General features: G+C 40.8%; 1 protein-coding gene across 9 annotated transcripts in view; it reads left to right on the forward strand.

Annotated features, from left to right (window-relative positions):
- Positions 1-21,109, forward strand: part of FHOD3 (formin homology 2 domain containing 3) — a 476,176-nt gene that overhangs the window by 351,279 nt on the left and 103,788 nt on the right. For 5 of the 9 annotated variants that reach the window (XM_056137948.1, XM_056137949.1, XM_056137951.1 and 2 more), the window contains exons 11-14: positions 8,966-9,070; positions 12,079-12,429; positions 13,184-13,231; positions 17,326-17,439. In XM_056137948.1, coding sequence (XP_055993923.1) covers positions 8,966-9,070; positions 12,079-12,429; positions 13,184-13,231; positions 17,326-17,439 — 618 coding nt within the window. The remainder of the gene's footprint in view (positions 1-8,965; positions 9,071-12,078; positions 12,430-13,183; positions 13,232-17,325; positions 17,440-21,109) is intronic. The other 4 variants (XM_056137954.1, XM_056137955.1, XM_056137956.1 and 1 more) reach the window with 2 other exon arrangements.

Consider the following 21,109-nt stretch of genomic DNA (forward strand, 5'->3'; position numbering starts at 1 on the left):
AGAGTAAGTGGGTGGAACGTTCAGGACAAGCTGCTCATGGCTACCGCTGCCCTGAGACAGATACTCACCAACTAGAGCCAGGTAGTTTTCATTTTTTCCCCCCTCAAGTCTAATATGCCTTGTAAAATTGCCTTTCAAACAGAAGGGTGAATTATCTTGATCACAAAATGGGACAACCCAATATGAAGCAAAGGTGACGTATCTTTGCGTTTGTAAAACTTGGGTCCATGAATATTGTGGTCGACACCAATAAATGAGCAAACCTCTAAGTTTCTAGAAGTGACCTCCCCCTCCTCCCTCCCCTCCCCCCCCCCCCCCCCCCCCCGCGCGCCATGCAGTGTGGCCAATTCAGTGTCACCCTGCAGGATACACTTCCTAGTCCATATTGACATTTTATAAACTTTGATATTACAGATACTTCTCTGAGTTTGTTAAGGTAGGCTTACCCACTCAAGAACTAAAGAAGAGTTAAATCTTGACTGTTTTTTTTCAATTTCCTTGTGAAAAGTGCTTGTGCTTCCCAATACCTGCCATATTCTTGATTCCATGCCAGAACAGGACCTTTATAAAACTTCCAGACTCATAAAATAGTACTCATAAATATCATTGTAAGGCCTCTATAGCACTGGCTTTTGAAAGGAGCAGATAGGGCAGTATGATGGTATGTATACGGAGAATTTGGTGAAATGTGGAAATTGTTCAGATATCATAGCACCACTTAAAAGAACAGGGGATTAGCTATATAAGGAAAATAGGATAGAATACAACCAACAGTGATAAGAAATTACCCATCTATAAGTACCAATATATTTGCCACAGTAATTTCTATATTAAAATACCATAAGATGATATATTGTTTAAAACTTATAAATCTGAAAATCTGCCTTACGAATTTGTTGCAGTGGCTATCTCCAACCAAAGGGGGCATTTTTTTGGAAATATGATCCTTCTTTGTGGTGTAGCGGGAAGGAAGGATATAGTTTGTATTGTCCACACACATTAGAACAAAAGTAGCCATTACTGCTGGGTTTCCCAGGATCATGAGAATTATCCGGACCCTATAGGAACCAAGTGAGTGTGTAGGCAAGATGTGCACCTATGCCATGCACTCAGTTCTTTTCCTAATGGTCTTCATCAGTGTTTCTCGCCCTCTGCTACTCTTTTTGTTCTTCGTGTTACCTCCTTCTTATATAATTAATTCTTCATTGACATTTCCACCAGTAGATGTCCAATGAAGTAGAGAACAAACACTGTCTGAACAAGTCCCTGTGGTTAGCGATGGTTCCTTGGAAGCATGACTTGAGGGGGCTTGAAAATAGAAAATGAGGTTGTTGGGAAGAAACAAGCTGAAATACAAGATTTGGGGTTTATTGCTAGATGCTAATTATCTGTACTTGATTACCATAAGGAGAGTTGATGGTAGCGTGTTGAAATCCAAAACATGTGAAAAGGCAATTAGCGTCGTAGGATCTGAGTCATGAGTTAGAAAGATGTTATTCTACACAAAATCTCTCAAACATGTTTGGCCTCCTCATGCTGGTGGATTTTTTTTCCCTGTGGGTGGAGCACACCCAGCAGTACCAGGGCTTACTCCTGGCTCTGCATTCAGGAGTCACTCCGGGCAGGGCTCAGAACCAGAGTTGACCACATGCAAGGCAAGCACCCTGTCCACTGTACTGACTCTTGCCCCACTAGTTGCTTTTGATCCGTGCTTTCTAAGGATATATTTACCATACCTCTCTTGTTTTGTTTTGATTTTTTTCTAATGGGAATCTTTCCCCTCCCACGTGTGGAAAACTTGCGATATAATATGTATTAGAACTGGACTTATTTAAAATATTTTACAACAGGTTTGACCAGGAAATATACATTAGATTTGTAATTGTACAATTCCTGGGAAACAAGAACTAGTCAGCCGGCCAAGTGATTGAGTGCCTTTGACCACAGAGCAGGATGCTCCCATATTGCGGTGCACTTAATTTTGTGAACGGGAAAAGAGAAGCACTGCATCCTGCCCAGGACACAGCCAGCTCAGGCCCAGGGATGGGGTTGGGGGTGGGGGCGATGTTTCCCCTCTGGAGGCACCTTGAAACTTCAGCCTGGGACTGTCCCTCCTGTGTCCTAATGTTCTGAGAGGATTCTACTTTGCCTTGATCTTATTTTTCCCTTGGCACCCTCTAACCCCAAGGAATACTAAAAGCAATTAGTATCTGTACTTTTGAAGTACATGCAAAAGAAATGAGCAAGACACTTAATAATCCAGAGTTATGGCTGGATTTTAACACTTGCAAATAGATTTGCATTCTGGTTATGGATCCTTTTCCCTGTTGATGTTAATACTCTGCTCACTAGAATTCTACTATCTTATAGTGCTAGCTTTCAACGAAGTTCCTGGATTTATTAGTACTCTATCCAAAAGGAAAATAGGGAAATAATGGTGTATACATTAAAGATCTAGCCAGAGGTCCAATTCTTCAGTATATTTAGTTTATACTCTATACTTTTTACTCATTCTAAATTTTATAAGCTACAAGAACAAGAAATACTTTCCTGTCTAACTTTGGGTTCTCACCATGGAAACATCAGAACAACAGCCAGCTTTGTTAGATGCCTTCAGTTTCTTGGCTAACAAAAATATTTTGAAGGAATTTTTTTTTAAATTTTGTGGATAACAAAACTCTTCTTGAATGAAATCACCACTTACTTGGTTAGATATGTCTTAACTGATTAAGATCACTAATTGGAAACTTGGGGTTCTGGGTCACCTAGAAACAGACTTAAAATTAACAGAATTTGTGAGTCATTATGAGGCTAAATTCAACTCCATTTTAAGTGTTTGCTAACGCAAAATAATGCAGCAGGATTCCAAAGGGCATTTTCTCCATCATAAGCTTAACAAGGTAATTCTATGAAATACTTTTAATCTAATAATTGCAGATCTAAGTAGGGTATTAAAATGTGTTCATTTCATGTCTTTTTTGAAGGCAGAACTTTTTACCAGTTGCCACAGATGGGTCATACCTGTGTCAAGGTCCTGGCCCTTCGGAGTACCTGGACAGATTGGGGGGGTTTATGGGGGCCCTGGGCCTAGCTCCCTGAGGCCACAACTCCCTTATCCATTTCTCTCAGGTGGGCTATGTAAATTTTATTAAGTTGTTTGGTTTAGAAGAGGAGGATTAAGAAGGATCATTTAGGAGACTCTTGCTTTGTAGAAATGGTGCCACTTTTGATCTGTATTCAGTCTCACAGAGTAGCACGGCCTGGTGGAGAAAATGATGGGTATGTTAAGATTCTAGAGCTCTTGCCAGCAAGCACATCATCTTGCTGTCTCTGGGTCCCAGCTTTCTTGTCTGCAATATGAGGAAACCCTGGAGGTCTTTCTTCAGTTCTTGCCTACATTGTTCTTTGACAGCATAGCAAGTACCTCCATGCTGAGCACCCTGCTGGGAGCACAGTGCAAAGAGCTGCAGCACCCAGCATGATTGTACTGGGTGTTCTTGAGAATTGAACCCACTGGAGAAACAGAGGAGGAGTAAGTCCACATGGGAAGAATGCCTCTTATAAGACCCCAAAGTGGAAGTGAGCCCCAAAGTGCGCCCTTGGTGTTGGGTGCATGGGTCATTAATAGTAAGATGTGGAAGGGGGCTGAAGAGAGGGTCCTGGAGGGTATGGGAGAAAGATTTGGAGAGATGATGAGGGAATTAGAGGATTAGAAAGGCAAATAGAACTTGCACTTGAGGTTAACAAATAAGTTTGAGTAAAAAAATATCACATGAAAAAAGGTCCTTTTTTGCCTCTGGTGAATTCTTCCTGGACTTTCTGAGTTTTCTTCCAGCATCAATCTGAAATTGTTTTCATTTTCTAGGCCACTTCACATCTACCCCCTAAAGGTAAAAAAGGTAAAGGCCCTCCCGTTGATCGTCGATTTGCTCGAGCGGGCCCAGTAACGTCTCCATTGGAGACTTTGTTGTTACTGTGTCTGGCATATCGAATACTCTCGGTAGCTTGCCGGGCTCTCTACCTTTGAATATTTCCTAGTATAATTAGTTATTTAAAATCTTCCCCCCATGGACCTGTACACTCCAAGGATAAGAATGCCTTTGAAATGTTACAGCCCAGTGTATTGCACATAAAAAGTGCTCAATAAATGTGTAATAGAGGGAAAACTCTTGCCCCCTGGTTAGTTTTACTTAAAAAAATAAAACCTATTGTTATGTGTAGGAAATCTCTCTACCTTCTGTTCAATTTTGCTATGAACCTAAAACTGCTCTATTTGAAAATTTTATTTTTATCATTATAACATAAAGCTATATATTATTCATAAATGTAATGAATATTTCAAAATAAAATCTTCTTTAAATATATTTTAAACATCCTGCTTATAGAGAATTGGATCAATCATCATCCTAGTTTATGGTTATGATATTGATCCATGTGTCACACTCTCCTATTTTTCTGTAAAACTTGCTTAGTAGTATTAAGAACAAACATAGGGATTAGTTTAAGAACAACCATTGGGACTATAGCCAAGCTAAAAAGGGAGCATCAGTCCTAACTTTATATTTATCTGTGTGCTTCCAATGTTCCTGGTAGTAGATAATGAATATTTCAAGCTATATGTTCATAACTTTCTTAGGGTGTATTTTTAGCAGTAGTCATATATACATAACTAAATATAACATGTGATATAATTTTGCCCTTTTGAACTTTATAAAAAGTATATGTTAGTCAATGTTCCTCCTCCTTCTTGCATGCCTTCCCTCCGTATTATACGTTTAATTCATCCATATTGGCATGTGAAGCTGAAAGTCTTTCACTTTTACTGCTGAGAATTAACTACGACCTGTTTATCCTTTCTTTTTTTTTCTGTTGTTGAGCATTTAGGTTGTGTACAGGCATAAACATTACTGCTAGGATTACTATCAGATTCATATCGTGATGCATGTGTGCCTCAGTATCTCTGGAGAAGGTATCTCCGTATTGGTACCATGAGAATTTAGACCCAATATCTTGTGGAGAGCTGCCCTATGAATTATGGAATATTAGCAGCATTTCCATCTGTACCACTAGTTAACTGTTGTGACAACTGAAATGTCTTTCTATGCCAGCATATGTCTCTTGGAGTGATAGGAATCACCCTTGTTGCAAACCACTGCTCCAGAGAATAGAAATGCATTGAGCAGTGGCATTTCGGTGCTTGGATTTGAATATTTAACTTTATCAGAAAGCACCAGTTATTTTGCCAAAGTGGGTATAGAATTGCATGTTCCGTTCAGCAATAGCTGAGAACCAGTGGATATGTGTTCTCTTTGGTGGCTATAAATATTAGACTTGATTTCTTCTCTCCATTTTTTGGATGTTATTGGATTTTTTTCTTGTAAAGTTCTACCAGTGCCTTATATATCTTGGATAATAACCCCTTATCAGATGGGCATTGGGTAAATATTTTTTCCCAATCAGTGGGCTGTCTTTGTATCTTGGTCACTGTTTCATTTGCTATGCAGAACCTTCTTAGTTTAATGTAGTCCCATTTGCTTATCTTTGTTTCCACTTGTTTTGTGAGTTGTGTTTCATCTTTGAAGATGCCTTTTGCTTCAATGTCACATTTTCCTCCATGAACCAAGTGCTTAGGGAAAAGGCAGTTGGGACAGAGAAGGGACAACTATGACAAAGATAGTTGGAAACAATCACTCTGGATAAGAACTACGTGATAAAAGTAGGTAATGGAACAAACATAATAACCCCTCAGTATCTGTATTGCAAATCGCAATACCAAAAAGGAGAGCAAGAGAGAGAAAGAGAGAGCGAGAGAGGTGGGAGGAAGAGAAGTGCCCACCGTAGAGGCAGGCTGAAGGAGAGGAAGATAGTGGGAGGGAAAGTGAGGTTTTTGGTGGTGGGATATAAACACTGATGGAAGAATGGGTGTTGAAACATTGTAGGACTGAAATAGCGATCATGAACAGCTTTATAACTGTGTATAACTGTTATAGTGATCTGAAATAGTGAATTCAGAATAACTGAAATAGTAATTATTAACAGCTTTATAACTGTTTATAATGGTGACTCAAAAAAATTAGACTTGATTTTTTCAAGCACGGGGCTGGAGCGATAGCACAGCGGGTAGGGCATTCGCCTTACAAGCGGCCAACATGGCCGACCCGAGTTCGATTCCTCCGCCCCTCTCGGAGAGCCTGGCAAGCTACCGAGAGTATTCGATATGCCAGACACAGTAACAACAAAGTCTCCAATGGAGACGTTACTGGGCCCGCTCGAGCAAATCGACGATCAACGGGAGGGCCTTTACCTTTTACCTTTTTCAAGCACATAGAAAACGGATCTCTATGTGGACTTCTGTTTATCTGATAATGGTAAAATGCACCTTCATAGTTTATTTACCAGGATCGTGTGTTTTATTCACTTCAAGAGTTGTGTTTTCAATGCAATCATAAAATACAGAAGAACTGGCTATATACAAAAAACAATATTATTTTAAAATAACTGCTCAGGGCTATTTCTGGCTCTGTACTCAGGAGTGACCCCTGGTGGTGCTCGGGGGATTGTGTGCAGTGCTGGGGATCAGACCAGGGTTGGTTGCATGCAAGGCAAGTGCATTAACCCTTGTTCTATATCTCCAGCCCCATATTAAAAAAAAAATACAACTCAAGTGTAAAACCCATGAAAGAAAAGATAAATAGATCCTCTAATAATATCTATTCATTTAAAAAAACATGAATTGGCTAAAAAGACATCTTAAAGAGGGAGAAATAATTATAATACACATATTGGACCAATGGCATATATTTAAATTATAAAAATAACTGCGCATCAAAAAAATGTAGGCTAGTTGATGAAAAATAGACAGAAATCTTATGTACTTCAAAAGGAGGATACATAAGTGTATGATAAAAGCATGACAATATGGCTAACTTAATTGTTCATCAGTGAAAACAAAACCACAATAAAATATCACTACACATAGGTAGGGTAGTTAAAATAAAATTGACCAAAAAAGGACCAAATTGGCAAGTATGTGGAGCAACTACATGCTTATAAACTACTTGAGTATTCTAATAAATTATTTAAATTGATCAAATAATTTTAAAATACTGTTTAGCAATTTCTAATAAAGATGAATCCAAGCTTATCAGTGACCCAGAAACCTCATTTCTAACTGTATGTTGTGCATGTGTCCATACCTTCACCAAAAGACATGTACTTCATGTTTATAACAGCCCTAGTCAAAATAGCTACAAATTTTAATAATCACAAACTGTAAAATGGATAATTAAATTTTGGTAATTTTCATATAATACTAAATGATTAGAAATGATCTTCAAGTATATATTACTATCATATTAAAGTTTACTCTTTCAAACGTAATGCTAAACAAAAAAAAAAAAACATAGTATGATTCTTTAGATAGACAAGGACCAAAATGACCAAGCTGGTTTATGTCACTGCCATGAGCTAGAAGAGAGAAGCAATTGGTTGGAAGAATTAAAGCAGTTCTGGTTATATGAAGCATTAATTTTATTTTGTGAAATTTTTCTGTATTTATACTTAGTGGAAAGGGAAACTATTGCTGCAAATAGAAATAGTGCAGCAAAGAGAAATCATCAGTATGAGCAGAGAGAGATGAGAGATAAATGGTGGGTTCATAAGGATTGGATGCAAGAAAGAACCAAAAGAGGATAAGCACTGTGAGATTACAGGAAATCTATGGTGGGAGAAGAGAAGCAGAGATTTGGATGAATTGACCTCTAGTAAGCAGGTAGAAAACTGGTAGAGGAGATTTTCACGGCCGATTAGCCCTACGTGACAGCGTGTGGACTGAAGTGATAAATGGTGAGGGCCACTCAAGGAATTTTTAATTTAAATTTTTTTTCGTTGAGGTTCTGTGGTTTGCAATACTAAATGGCTTCTTGTGCACATAATTCCAGTACTACACCCATCATCAGTGTACCCATCTCCCTCCCGCAATGACTCCAACACTCCTCCCTTGAACCTCACCCTCAGCACCCCTCCCTCCAGCCCCAACTCAGTATGTGGATCAGTTCTCCCATTATGTTGCCTTTGGGCCAAGTTTTTAGAAGCAAGAGATTGAGACACCTACAGAGTCTTGAGTAGGTGTCTGATGAGGATGATGATATCGCCAACTGTGGACAGACCTGGAGGCTAAAGGAGGATAATGATTCTGGTACCAAAGTCTCTGCTCATTTAGCTGCAAGGGGGAAAACAACTTAAATGACCTAAAGCAGATAAACGAGAATTTGCTATCTCCAAGGATTTGCTATCTCCACTACTGAAAGACCACTAAGGGTAGACTTTCAAAAATTTCAAAAGGTCTTTGAAAAATAATCAAGGTGTTAAAATTGTCACAAAACTGCTCCTCTCCCTCCCTTACCACTCCACTTTCCTCTTTCTCCTTCCTCTCTCCCTCCCTCTTCCCTCTTCCTATCTCTTCATCTGCTAACTGCTCACAGGCAGCCTTTTCACAGTGAAAACTACAGGTAGTTCTGCTTTACCTCTGGTCCTCCCTGTGGGCACCAAGAGAAACCCCAGACCCAGAAGAATTTGTTTCCACCTCAATTTTAAACCCGCCTCTGAGAGGTGAAAGATATTCACTGATACGGAGGGACAGACATACAGAATCCATGCGTCCACCATGATTTTTAGTTCCAGTTGGCCTGAATTTCAGTTTGTTAGCCAAGGAGGATACAAAGTGATTCCTGAGTGCAGAGCCAGAAGTAAGCCCTGAACACCACTGGTGTGGCTCAAAACTCAATAGGAAAAAAACTCCAAAACTGTCTCCTCTCTCCTGATAGATCCAGTGTACTCTTCATTTTCGGACAGCTGTCTTTTTCGTTGGTTTTGTTTTCTTCATCTTGCCATTTGTCTGTAATGCTTATCTCACTGTTTACCTTGTCTCTATGTGTATTTCTCTTTTCCTGGCGCCTTGTTTTAGGGATGAGGAGGAGGAGGAGGAGGAAGAAGAAGAAGAACAGCCAATCACGGAGCCCAATTCAGAGGAAGAGAGAGAGGACAGTTCCTCTTGTCAGGGCAAAGACAGGTACCAAGGGCTTGATCCTCACACAAAAAGCCAGAGACTCCACACTAAGGATAGTTTGAAACCACTTCTCAGTAGAGGCTTCCCTTCCTCACGGCTCCCCATTGGCAAACCTTCACTGATCCTGTATACAAACCACAGAGGGACTAGTTTTCTTTAAAAAAACAACGAAGCATTTTGCAGTAGAGAATGTATTTTTAAGGAAAATACTGTTTACCTAGCCATGCTTTAAGGAAACATCACCCCACAGCTTCTCATCACACTGTTCTTTTCACGATTAAGTGCTTTGGTTCAGTCAGATTGATGGTGACTGAAGAGATACCATCTCTGTCCAGAAACTGTTAATGCTTTCAGCACTATAGTATAAAAGATTTCACAGGCTCCTTTTTTTTCTATTAATCTTACCAAGATTGCATTAATTGAAATGGGTTAGTCAATACCAGATTCATGTTGTGAATTTTTTTTTAATCAAGTGAATAGGAATATTTTTTACCCCCTATATAATATAAAAATATTTGTTGAGGTATTTATTTTTATTTTCAGAGCAACTAACAGAGTTCTGGCACCCTCACATCCTCTGTTTGCATCTCCCAATGCTGGCAGGCACAGGCACTTTGCATATTTTCATATTTTAAACTTTTGTATTTTCCCAGTGTATAGCACAGCAGGTAGGGTGTTTGCCTTGCATGTGGCTGACCCTGGTTCAATTCCTCTGCTCCTCTCGAAGAGCCCGGTAAGCTACCGAGAGTATCCGCACACATGGCAGAGTCTGGCAAGCTCCCTGTGGCATATTCGATATATGCCAAAAACAGTAACAACAAGTCTCACAAGGGAGATGTTACTGGTGCCCGCTCGAGCAAATCGAAGAACAACGGGAGGATAGTGCTACCATGCTACATACATAAGAAATCAAAATTGAGCATACTCCAATTAATGTTCTAATCTTCAAAGAATATTTCTAAAATTATTTCATTGATCATCACTACAAATTGGTATCTTTACTATTTTTCTACAAACAAAAGAGTCTTGGCTAAAATAGCGTAACCTTTTTCACTTACCAGCTTTAGTCGAGGAGATTTTTTTCTTCTGCGGCCTCACTCTCCAGGCCACTGGTGTGCAAAAAGTGAAATCCCTTAATAGGCTCCATTGCCATGCTGCAAGCAATCAGCTCCCAGGAGTCATGGACTCCTCTCTAAGCTGACCAAACAAATGATGTTTTTCCACATTTGGAAATGCTTGGGAAGACATAATCAAGGCAAGGGAAAAAAGAAAACAATCTGACATCAGTGTTCAGTGCTCATTTCAGAAGAAGGGGAGCTATTCCACACCGACAGGGTCCCTGGCCTGTGCCATGATGGTGCATCAGGGAGGATGATCTTTCAGTTGGAGCACTCTGGGAAAGAGGAGGTTCAGTGAACATTCTCCCATTAGGTTGCAAGTGGATGAGCCACGGAAAATTATGTAGACCTTCAATGACTACACAGTATGACTCCAAACACAACGCAATATATGTGTGTTCTGTTCAGCCATTCAAAGCCTTCAACCATTCCTGGCTCACACAGTTCATCACTTAACAACCAGATGGAAGGATCTGGCTGGAAAGGGAAACCTTTAAAAGCATCTCTCAGAGATTACTGTTCACACAGGGAGATGCTCATTTAGCCAACATCTTGGTACAGAAGCTGATGCTAGAGGACATCCCTAATAAGTCACCTTCCAGCTTTAGGAAGTAACAGGGTACCTTGCAAATACCAGTACTTGATCTTAATAATGTCCATAGAAGCTACTTGTTCCCTGACATAAATCTGTTGTATCTGTTACACCTATACCTATCAGACCTTTAAAACCTGTACCTGTACCTAAGAATTACATGTACTTATTATATATGTATTAATTTAAATATCTGTTGGTAAGCAGAAACCTAAACTTATCATACCTATTTTATTACACAACACACAAAGTTGTAGGGACAATTTATGCATTTTTTCTGTTGCCTTGAAGGCTTTTTCTGTATCCCCTTCTTATGGGCTGCTGCTTTTTGTGTTTCTGCCAGGTAGGTTCATCATATGTGAGCACTTAGTGTGACCACTATGTGTTTATGTCACATGTGTCCATGTGTGTTCCAGGCCTGTGCTTAACTAGATCATATCTCTTATCAACACAGGAAAATCAGGGTATCCTTAGCCATAGAGAGCCATAAGTTGAGGTAGGAAACAGCCCAGATCCCATTCCCAAATGGGCAGGGCTGGAAATCAGATTTTCTGGGAAAGAAGAGACCTTGATTTCAAAGAATTCAGATGCTGAGGTCAGAAAGCTTTTTATAAAAATATCAAAGTGGTTTATCTAAATCTAGTCCTCTGCAGATGGAAATTTCTGTTACTTAATTGGGAGACTTAGGTCTACCTGCAGAAGAAGTCAGGGACCTTGTAACTGAGTCCTAGGGTGCATGTGAAATGGGTAAACTTGCCTTTATTGTACCCCCCCCCCCACACACACACACTCACACACCTCTTTGCCTTTCTTACTTAATGTCTTCTGTTCTCCTATTTCTGCTTTTGAGAAAGGATCTGAAAACAGCTACTGAAGTCTAGAGAGTGTGGAATTCCACTACTCATAACTGGACATTTTTCAGGAGAACGGATGCTGTCTTATCTGATTAATAAGACAGAAGAATGAAGTTGAGATCGTGGCCCTTCAGCTGCTGACAAAGTCATAGGGGAGAAATGGTCTGAGGGAGGATGCAGGAGGAGAGCCTTTGGGGATCTCTTACCACCTTTCTCAAAAGCCTCTGTTATCCAGAGGCAGATTAATACCATTTCTAAATGAGCAAACACAGGGCACTAGGATGGTTGGGGAAGCCAAAGTTTTGAGGCTGCAGATAAAGAAAGTAGAGCTGGAGAAGGGCTTCATTGGGGTCTTTGTCTCTTTCCTAATCTCTCTTTCTCTCTCTCTCTCCAAATTTCTTTTCTTCCCCTTCATCCCTCTTTCCATCCTCCCGGCTGGGTCAACAGCCAGGCCAGCCCTACCTCAGAACAGAGCCCCCCAGAAAAGGATGCTGCTTCCCAAAGTTCATCCCTCCCTGCCTCCTCCAACACCAGCTTGCAGGGAAGGCAGCCTCCAGCAAGCACTGCAGCAGGGAGCTCCTTGTGCTGTGGGGCCTCTGGGCCTAGTCTGCTGTCACCTCCCACAACTGCCCCAGCCTCTCGACCCTCCTCCTCTACTCCTGGCCCTCCGAAGGCATCACCCCCCCTAGAAAAGCTGCCCTACGTGCCCCACAGTCCCTTCCACCTCTTCTCCTATGACTTCGAGGATTCACCTATCGCCTCCAAGGAAAAGGATGCCGAGGCACAGAAGGAAAGCAGGTAGATGCCACCCTCATGGAGGACTGCATGAGGCTAACCTGGGGAAGGGGACACAGCATGTGATCTTGACACCTGGCTTGTGCGTGTAAATTCACAATGGGAAGCAGTTGATTCACTTCCTAACCTCTCACTAAATAGTTAATAGTACTAGACAAGGTGCAGAAGAAAACTGTCATCTGCTTGGATTAAGGGGCTCATTTGTTATCATACAGTTACTAAAAATGGTTTTGTTTTTGTATAAGGATTTTTAAAGTATGCATGGTAGGGCTGGAGAGATACTACAGGAGTCAAAGCACTTGCTAACATGTGCATAATCCTTTTCGATCCCTGACATTGCTTATGATCCTCAAACAGGGGGAGGCCCTGAATACCAACAGGTGACCCCCCAAATCAACAAACCAACCAAAAAGCAATGTATGGTGGGGGGAGCGGAGAGATAGCACAAGTTGAGTACTTGTTTTGCATGTGACAAATTCCGATTCAATACTCTGGCATCCCATATGATTCTCTGAGCACCCCCAGGAGTAATTCTTGAGGGCAGAGGCAGGAATAACCTCTGAGCATCATTAGGTATTGCCCCAAAACAATAAATTATCATGGTGTGTCAAAAATCTATGTATCTCGCACCCATCTATCTGGTATGGGGTCTTTCTGGACTCACAAAACACAGCACAGCACTTTGTCATGTCTGCATGCAGCTTTGTGAATAGGGATTTTCATTCTTTAACAGTTTCTCTGATTCTCTCCATTCAAGCACTTATTCTTCCGAGCCCTACAACTTCCGGTCTTTCTCTTCTAATAGGTGGGTGTCTTTTCTTTCTCTTTCCTCTAGTTTTCTGTTTGGACATTAATGTATGCATTTTTTTCTTTCTGAAGATGGTTGAGTCTCCAAGAAGATTTGTAAACAATTGCAGTTTGAATAACTTCACAGACATTACTTATTTGCCTATTTAAATGTTGACACTTTTACAAAAATTTCTTTTACAAAAATTGAACATAGGGGCCAACGGGGGAAGGGAAAGAGTCCTCTTACTCTCTCCACCTTCTGTATTTATTAAAGAATTCCCTCCGGTGCGATGCTCTCTTATCCTGGTCTTTTGCCTAGAACCCTGACAATTTTCCTGTGGAAGAAAGTGCCCCTCACTGAATCAGCCATCTGGAGAGGGTCCTTTTTCTCCTAAAATTGAAATGTGGTCATGGATGAGATGGCAGGGAAGGAAACATGGGGACTCTAGGAGAGGTCATGGGTAGAAACACTTGAAAAAAAGAGCCCATAAGGAACATGAGGATCTGAAAGTTCGTTTCCTCTAGTATTCTTAATGACTTTTTGCATTTATCCAGGAAGCCCTGAACTCCAATCTGAACTCCCCCCAAAATAAGTTCTTTGCCAGTCTCTGCCAAGATGAAAATTCTGGGATTTTTGACCTTTCACACATTGGTGAAGTGTATCCAATATAGCCATTATGCTCCCTAACAGCAGGGTCTGTGAAAGTGAGGAAATGTGTTTGACTTGGAATAAACTTTGTTGGCAACTTCATCCTCCCAGTAGGTTGTGGTACCCCACAGGGTGATTCTGAACTGTCCAGAGATATGATGGTCTCACAGCCTCAGACAAGGGGTGCCTGGACATGAGTGCCTCCCACTTGGTCTTTAGAAGACCATTTGGTGTAGTAAAGGGAGAGGAGAGCAACAGAAATATATACATTGCTGAAATTAATTTTAGCATAAATGAAGACAAATACCTGATTTTTGTGATGATTGACAGAGCTTTGATGGAGAAGTTTGCAATTTTGAGTGATATGTCTGGCAGGAATTTGCTATATAATGTTGGTTATAGTTATTAATTTTCAGATAACCACTCAGTAGTTTGTGTGGGTTCATGTGGCACAAAGTTGATCAGTGGTGACTACAATGGAAACCAAAGAAAGAAACTTTCCCCCGCTAATCTACTCCAAACCTGAATAGCCTATCGAGTAAATTGTATGATCCAGTTAGTTTGGCTGAAATTGAGAAGCAAAAGTGGGCAGACCGGGAGGTATTTGAATTATTTAGCCATTAGAAAAAAACCAAAGGAGGGGGAAAGTATTATGCTGGTTTTATTTCCATAACGTCACTTATACATAATTTTAGTAAAGTAATCCTGTTAAAACATTCTACTGGATATTCACTTTTGTTGTAGTTGCCTTGAGAGAAAACCAAGCTGTGTCTAGCTGCTGGGTGAAGCAGGGCTGAAACCTGAGTGTGGCTCTGAGGACTTGGAGATCCTGGTGGTGCCCTTGCCTCCCTCTCTCCTTCATCCTTTTTCATCCTTTGTTGATCTGTCTTCTCTGTGGCTTGTGGTTTGGATGTCCTCTTAAAAATTAAACCAACACACTCACAGTAGTAGTAGTAGTAGTAGTAGTAGTAGTAGTAGTAGTAGTATCCTGTTGTACATTGAAGATATTGATTTTTTTAAGAGAAGATGAAATAAATGAATGCCTCAAAACCAAGTGCTATGAAGGTGGGATGTTAACAAAGGAAGTGGGGATAACATTATGTGATCTGAGTCCCTACCTGCCTGGTGGTATGATCCTGCCTGGTACTGAACACAGGTCAGATATGTGATATCAAATACACAAATCAGCCAAAGAGAACAGAATTAGTAGCACAGGAGAGATGTAGGGTGACATATGTTTTATATATTTATAAAATGTAAATATATTTATAAAATGCAAATAAAATATATGAAATTATGTGTTTCTTTTATTGTTACACTTATAGGAAACTGAAATTTTATCTTTATAGTCTACTTTTAAAAATAGATGGTCTTATCATGCAGTCTTTTGTACATAGTTTTTGCTCTTTAAGAATATTCTGCACATTGCAATTGCTGTCTGCATATTATACTACAATGCATAATGTATTGAGTGAGTTTATATGTGTATAATTTATGTATATGTATGTTATCACTTAAAATTGACTTATTTTTAATGGTTAATGATGTTCTATTGATGAATAATCTAATTGGCCATTCTCACTTTGTTACCTGGTTACATAGTTGCCTGTTTTTCATTATATTCTCCTTCTGCTGAATATCTCCATGCATGAAGATTTTAGTATATATATATATATATATACATATATATATATACACACACCTTATGTTAAAGTTCCAAAAGTAGACATCCTCTGTCATAGGATATCCACAAATTGGTTTAAATTATTTCCCAGAACAGTGAAGACTGCAAAGTTGTCCAGTGGCATCGTTTCATTCAGTCTCCCTTTTTGCCAGAATGTTGATGAGAAAAAAAACTTGACTCTTATCTGGTACCACAAACTGTGAGGTTCCCACGTTCTCGCATGTGTATATGAGTTCTAAATTCTCTAGATTCTAAGATTTCCTCCCACATCCTAAGGATGTATACTTTAGACTTGTAGGTTCACTGGTGTGTCTGAGCTGTTCCGATGTGGATATGTGTCTCTATGTCAATGCAAGATCATCTTTTCCAAGGTCGGATTTTACCTTGTGTCCTGAGTTACTAGGATGGGCTCAGTCACTGGAAGGATTAGGTTGGAAAATGAATAAAATTGTTGTTTTATTTTTAGATGTCTCTTGGGTTTAAGTTTTGAGGTTTGGTAACATTTTTGTGACTATAAATATTCTATAGGAAATTAACTTTTGTTCATGTAAATTAGACTATGGTAATTGTTATACACCATTTTACTTAAAATCACAATTTCCAAGGACCTATCCACAACTTTGAAAACTTGTACTATTTATGTGAATGGGTGTTTGGATGCTCTGGATGCAGGAAAGTCTTTGCTTCGTATTATAGTATCCCTTGGGGTCCCAGACCCCCAAATGCAGTGTCCTAACAAGTTTATGGAAATTGTCCACAATCTGTGACTGAGTAAGTTGAGAAATCTCTGAGTCTTGGTATTTGTTATCATGAGTGATGTTCCATGTAGGAGATTCAGATCCTACATGGGTGACTATTCCACGTGGGGCTTCAGATCCTATAGTTTGTTTCCTGGGGATGTACTGATTGATGAGAGCTTCCTACAGACCACTAAAGCAATAATCCTCAACCAGGGGCCAGATGGACAGTCCAAGGGGGCTGCAGGTGGAAATCATGTAAATAGGGGCCACTGCATGACATTAGGGGGCTATGGGTAGGACAGCAGGGCTTCAGAAGGGAAGAAATCAGAAGGGAACTGTGGACAGGGAAAAGTTGAGAAATGTTGTGTTGAAGGACATCTATTCTGAAAAACAGGAAAATTCCAAATTTTACAAATTCTGAAACTTGTCATATATAACCAGGCAATTATCAAAGCTTATTTAACCTGTAGTGCATGTAATTTGGTTCTGATGGGAAATGCTGAATGAAGATAGGAATGCACCTGCCTCTAAACCACATGGCTAGTTAGAATACTTGGGGTGATGTGTCTTCTTGCTCTCCAGGCATATGATGAGATTATAATTAGTGAATGAAATTGATTTAGAAATACCTGAAGCAGAACTTTAAATCATATGTTCCTATAGATAATTATCTGGTATTTTCCATAGCTCTTCTATAGAATTATACTAATTATATCTCCATTTGAGTCAAGAAACATCTTCATGATGCCAAAGAAAAGTATTTGGGCTCTTGAGTTGATGTTAGCAAATAATATTCAGATATACTCAAAGACAAGAAGCATGAGGGTTTTATTTCAATCCTTTGTTATTAATTCTGCAGTTTGGTGCTTTAGGAAACCTCTCTGCTAAAAAATAAAGGAGTTAAGGATGATACGAAAGAGATTTAATAACAGAGTTAGCGATGCCAGGCCTGTTTTTCCTGCAGAAATTAAGGTAGTTTGCTAAATGCTACTTGTACTCATTTCTCTTTCTCCAACATAAATCTCTGTGCTTTTTAGATACAGCAACTTTGGCAACAACTCTTACTCCTCCTCAAAACCCCCATCCAGATCTGCTCTGCCCACCACCTCCACATCATCGCTTTCACCCACGCAGGAAGCCAGACTGGACAGGTAAGTTTTCTCAGAATCAAACTGATAGCTTCACTTTCCTCAGGTAAGGGACATTCCTTTGAATCGAAGTGAGCCACTGAGAACAGGATGATCTCACCTGTTATGTGGTATTTAGAATAACTGGGTTATTCTAAATGCAATGGTTTAAAGGAGGCAGGGTGCCTAGATCATCCTGGCCCCAGAGTGTAGGGAAGAGAAGGAAAAAAAATTGAAGGAGGAGGGAGAAGAGACAGAAGGAAGCAACATGAAGCAGGGGTCAAGGGAATGCAGGTACATCAGTGGATAAAGGAATAGTATAGCTAAGTATCCACACTGAAGAGTCAACAACAGGGAAAATGAGATATTCACGTTTTAACAATCAGTCTTTAAAAGGTACCTGCCAAGATGCAGGCATGGAGTGGGGGAGGGAACCTGGAAATACTGGAAATACTGGGGGAGGTCAGTTGACACTGGTGATGGGAATGGTGCTGGAACACTGTATGTCTAAAAATCAACTATGAATAAATCACCGTCAATCACTGTCCTCCCGTTGTTCATCGGTTTGTGCTAGGCACAGAAAAGGCCTAGCACAGTGGTAGGGCGTTTGCCTTGCACGCAGCCAACATGGCCGACCTGAGTTCGATTCCTCCGCCCCTCTCGGAGAACCCGGCAAGCTACCGAGAGTATTTGATATGCCAAACACAGTAACAACAAAATCTCCAATGGAGACATTACTGGGCCCGCTCGAGCAAATCGATGAACAACGGGAGGGCCTTTACCTTTAACTATGAATAAGTTTGTAGATAATGGTGCTTTAATAACTTTTTTTTTAAATAAAAGAATGAGCCACTGAAGGAAAGGTAAAAGTAACAAGTATCTGTTTTCCTTTATAGAACATAATCCAAAGGCAAAAATATCTTATTCTTTTAAACTATTTACTAAATACTTTGTTAGAGATGATACTTTCTTGTTAATATCTCATCTCTCTACACCACTTACATGAAAAGTATCAAATTTGGTACTAAAATATTTAAATATGAATGTTTTGACTCAACCCTTAAAGTAGTCTAGATTTCATGAAAGCTTCGATTTATCTTATATGCATCAATTTTCACCTTCACATGATTAATTTTATGTAAATGAGGAGGTGGTGGACCCATTAAGGAGCTGTATAATTAATCCAGTACCTACCAGAAGAGAAAAATGTTGTATAGGTACATGGAAGTAATTGAACTTGGCAAGAACATTAGACCACCAAAAAATTAACTTATCATTACTCCTACAGATGAGAAATTACATAAGGATGGTCTGTGATTTCAGGACAATTAAAAACAGTTTCCCTTATACGGCAAGAATGCTCAGTTAGAGAACACTAGCTCAGGTTCCAACTCACTCACTTGAAAGTTATTTAATCCCTGAGGCTAAATCCCAGTTTATGCCAACCCCTACCTTGGAGGGTGATTTAGATGAACAAAGGTTTTCAGGAAAGTGCCGTGTGAACTCCACCATGTGGGTCCAGGGGGAAGTGACCAGATATGATGGAGAGATCTCACCACAGCTGCTTCTGCCATCTAGACTTGGGCACTTAGCAAAGCTCGGTTGCCTTAAACCCCAAATTTTAAAACACATTTGATCTGTATTTCCATTGGTGCCTTCTCCCGTGTGCATTATACAGTGAGCTACCTGTCGCTTTAACCAGGGACCAGAGAAGACAAGTCCCTTCAGGCAAGGAACAGGGCTGTGCCTGGCTGCACATCACTATCCCCGTTGGTCTTGGCCCATAAAGCCGTGGAGCAATGCCTCAGGTTCTTGCATACACCAGCATGGCTCTGGGCTGGGCCACTTCAGGTGGTGTTAGGTAATTGGTAATCAGGTTAATAAGTTGATTTCCCTCTGATGGATCCCCTCTGCTTTCGACTCAGCAGCCTGTCTTCTTGGTGTTACAGTGCAGATGGCTAGTTTCTGGGTTCTTGTGGATGCCAGGTAAGAATAGCTGTGTTTGGTATTATGGCTCTTGATTATACTGTAGGAGGTCAGTAGTGGGGCTAGAAAGATAGTAAAGTGGGTAGGGCACTTGCCCTTGCATGCAGTTCACCTGGGACAGATCCCTCGTCCCCTGAGAACTGCCAAGAGTAATTCCTGGGTGCGGAGCCAAGGGTAACCCTTGATCATTGACAAGTGTGGTCCAAGTCCCCTTCCCCGCAATAAGAGGCCAGCAACAACCTCCATTTAGAACAGGAAACTCAGCACCTCCCTGTCAGCAATTCTTTCAGCAGCTGCCCTCCAGGAGATCCCCACAGCGGCAGCTTCTCATCGTTGCTCCTTTCTCTTCCAGGATCATAGTTTCCAGCAACTCATGACCTGTGCTTTTATATACTTGACAAATTTCTGTCCCCGCTATCTGATTAGTTATACCCAATATTAACAAGACCTTAAAACCCTCTCAATGGTTTCCACAGAGTTCTTAATTAGCTCACTTAGGTAAAGACCAATCTGATAATTTTTATGTGCGTTCCCAGATGGTTTCTACAGAGGTGTCTGCCTCCTTCGTTTCCACTGTAACACTGGGATCCTCTCCCCTGAATCCAGTTCCAGGAAGCAGGGGAGTGAGCAGTAACGGGCTCCAGAAGAATTCCTGTCTGTCTCATGCCCTGATTCTGGAACAAGAAAAATTCAATAAGGGAGGGTAGGACCAGATCCCCAGGGACCTTGACACCCTTGGGAGGATGCCTATCTCCATTTGCAAACTGTGGGAGTTGTCTAGGTTTTGAGGGGCTGACTGTGATGAGGTCTGACACACCAAGGCTGACACTCAGAGAGACAATGCTTTAGGCATGGGGGTCACTGGAAGCTGCCTCTGAGAAAGGTGACAATGCCCAACAATAGTGGCCATGGGGTTTGGGCAGAGATGACTGTTCCCAGGCCAGTGGGAGCAAGGAATCAGAGAGAGGGCAGTTGTGCAACAAGTTCCATCCTAAGATGGAAGATGCTGGAAGAAAAGTACATTGAGGGACGGGGCTTTCAGCCCAGGTGTGTGAGGTGGAGAGTCTGAAACATAAGGAGCCTCTCAGAGAGGCTGGGAGGTGTGAGTGCAACAGTCCTTACCCCAGGGCTAGAGTGATGGGAGAGCAGGCAGCCCATTTGCCTACACACGGCTGACCCAGGTTCAATCCCCAGTATCCCCTGAGCACTGCTAGGAGTCTTTCATGAGTACAGAGCCAGGAATAATCACTGAGCATTGTCAAATGAAGCTTAACCCCACTCCTGCACACACACAAAAAAAACTACACAAATAAACAGTTCTTAGTTTGAAGAAAGCATTGGAATAGAATCCCACCAAGAAGCCTCATGCTCACTCCCTAGGAAAAAGCAGTGCACAGCTCTACTTCTTAACTGCCTGTTCTTGTTCACTGCGTTTCTGTCCCAGGAAAATACTCTCTATTATTTGCCCTCTACTATATGCACTACCAAATTAAGCCCCAGAGTTTATTAATAGCTTTATCTTTGCAGTTTTTTTTCCACTATCACAGCCTTTAGCTTTGAAGGCCCATGTGGCAACATCACAGCTGTGCAATGTTGTTATTGAGCCCAGGAAGTCAACAAGCCTCGCTACGTTGCTGCTCTTACCTTTGTCACTTACCTTGCCAGCTTTTGTTCAGTGATCATGAAAGAAGAATGATTCCAATTCAAA

The sequence above is a fragment of the Sorex fumeus genome, unplaced genomic scaffold (genome assembly GCF_029834395.1).
Source record: "Sorex fumeus unplaced genomic scaffold, SorFum_2.1 ptg000128l, whole genome shotgun sequence".
Lineage (NCBI taxonomy): Eukaryota > Metazoa > Chordata > Mammalia > Eulipotyphla > Soricidae > Sorex > Sorex fumeus.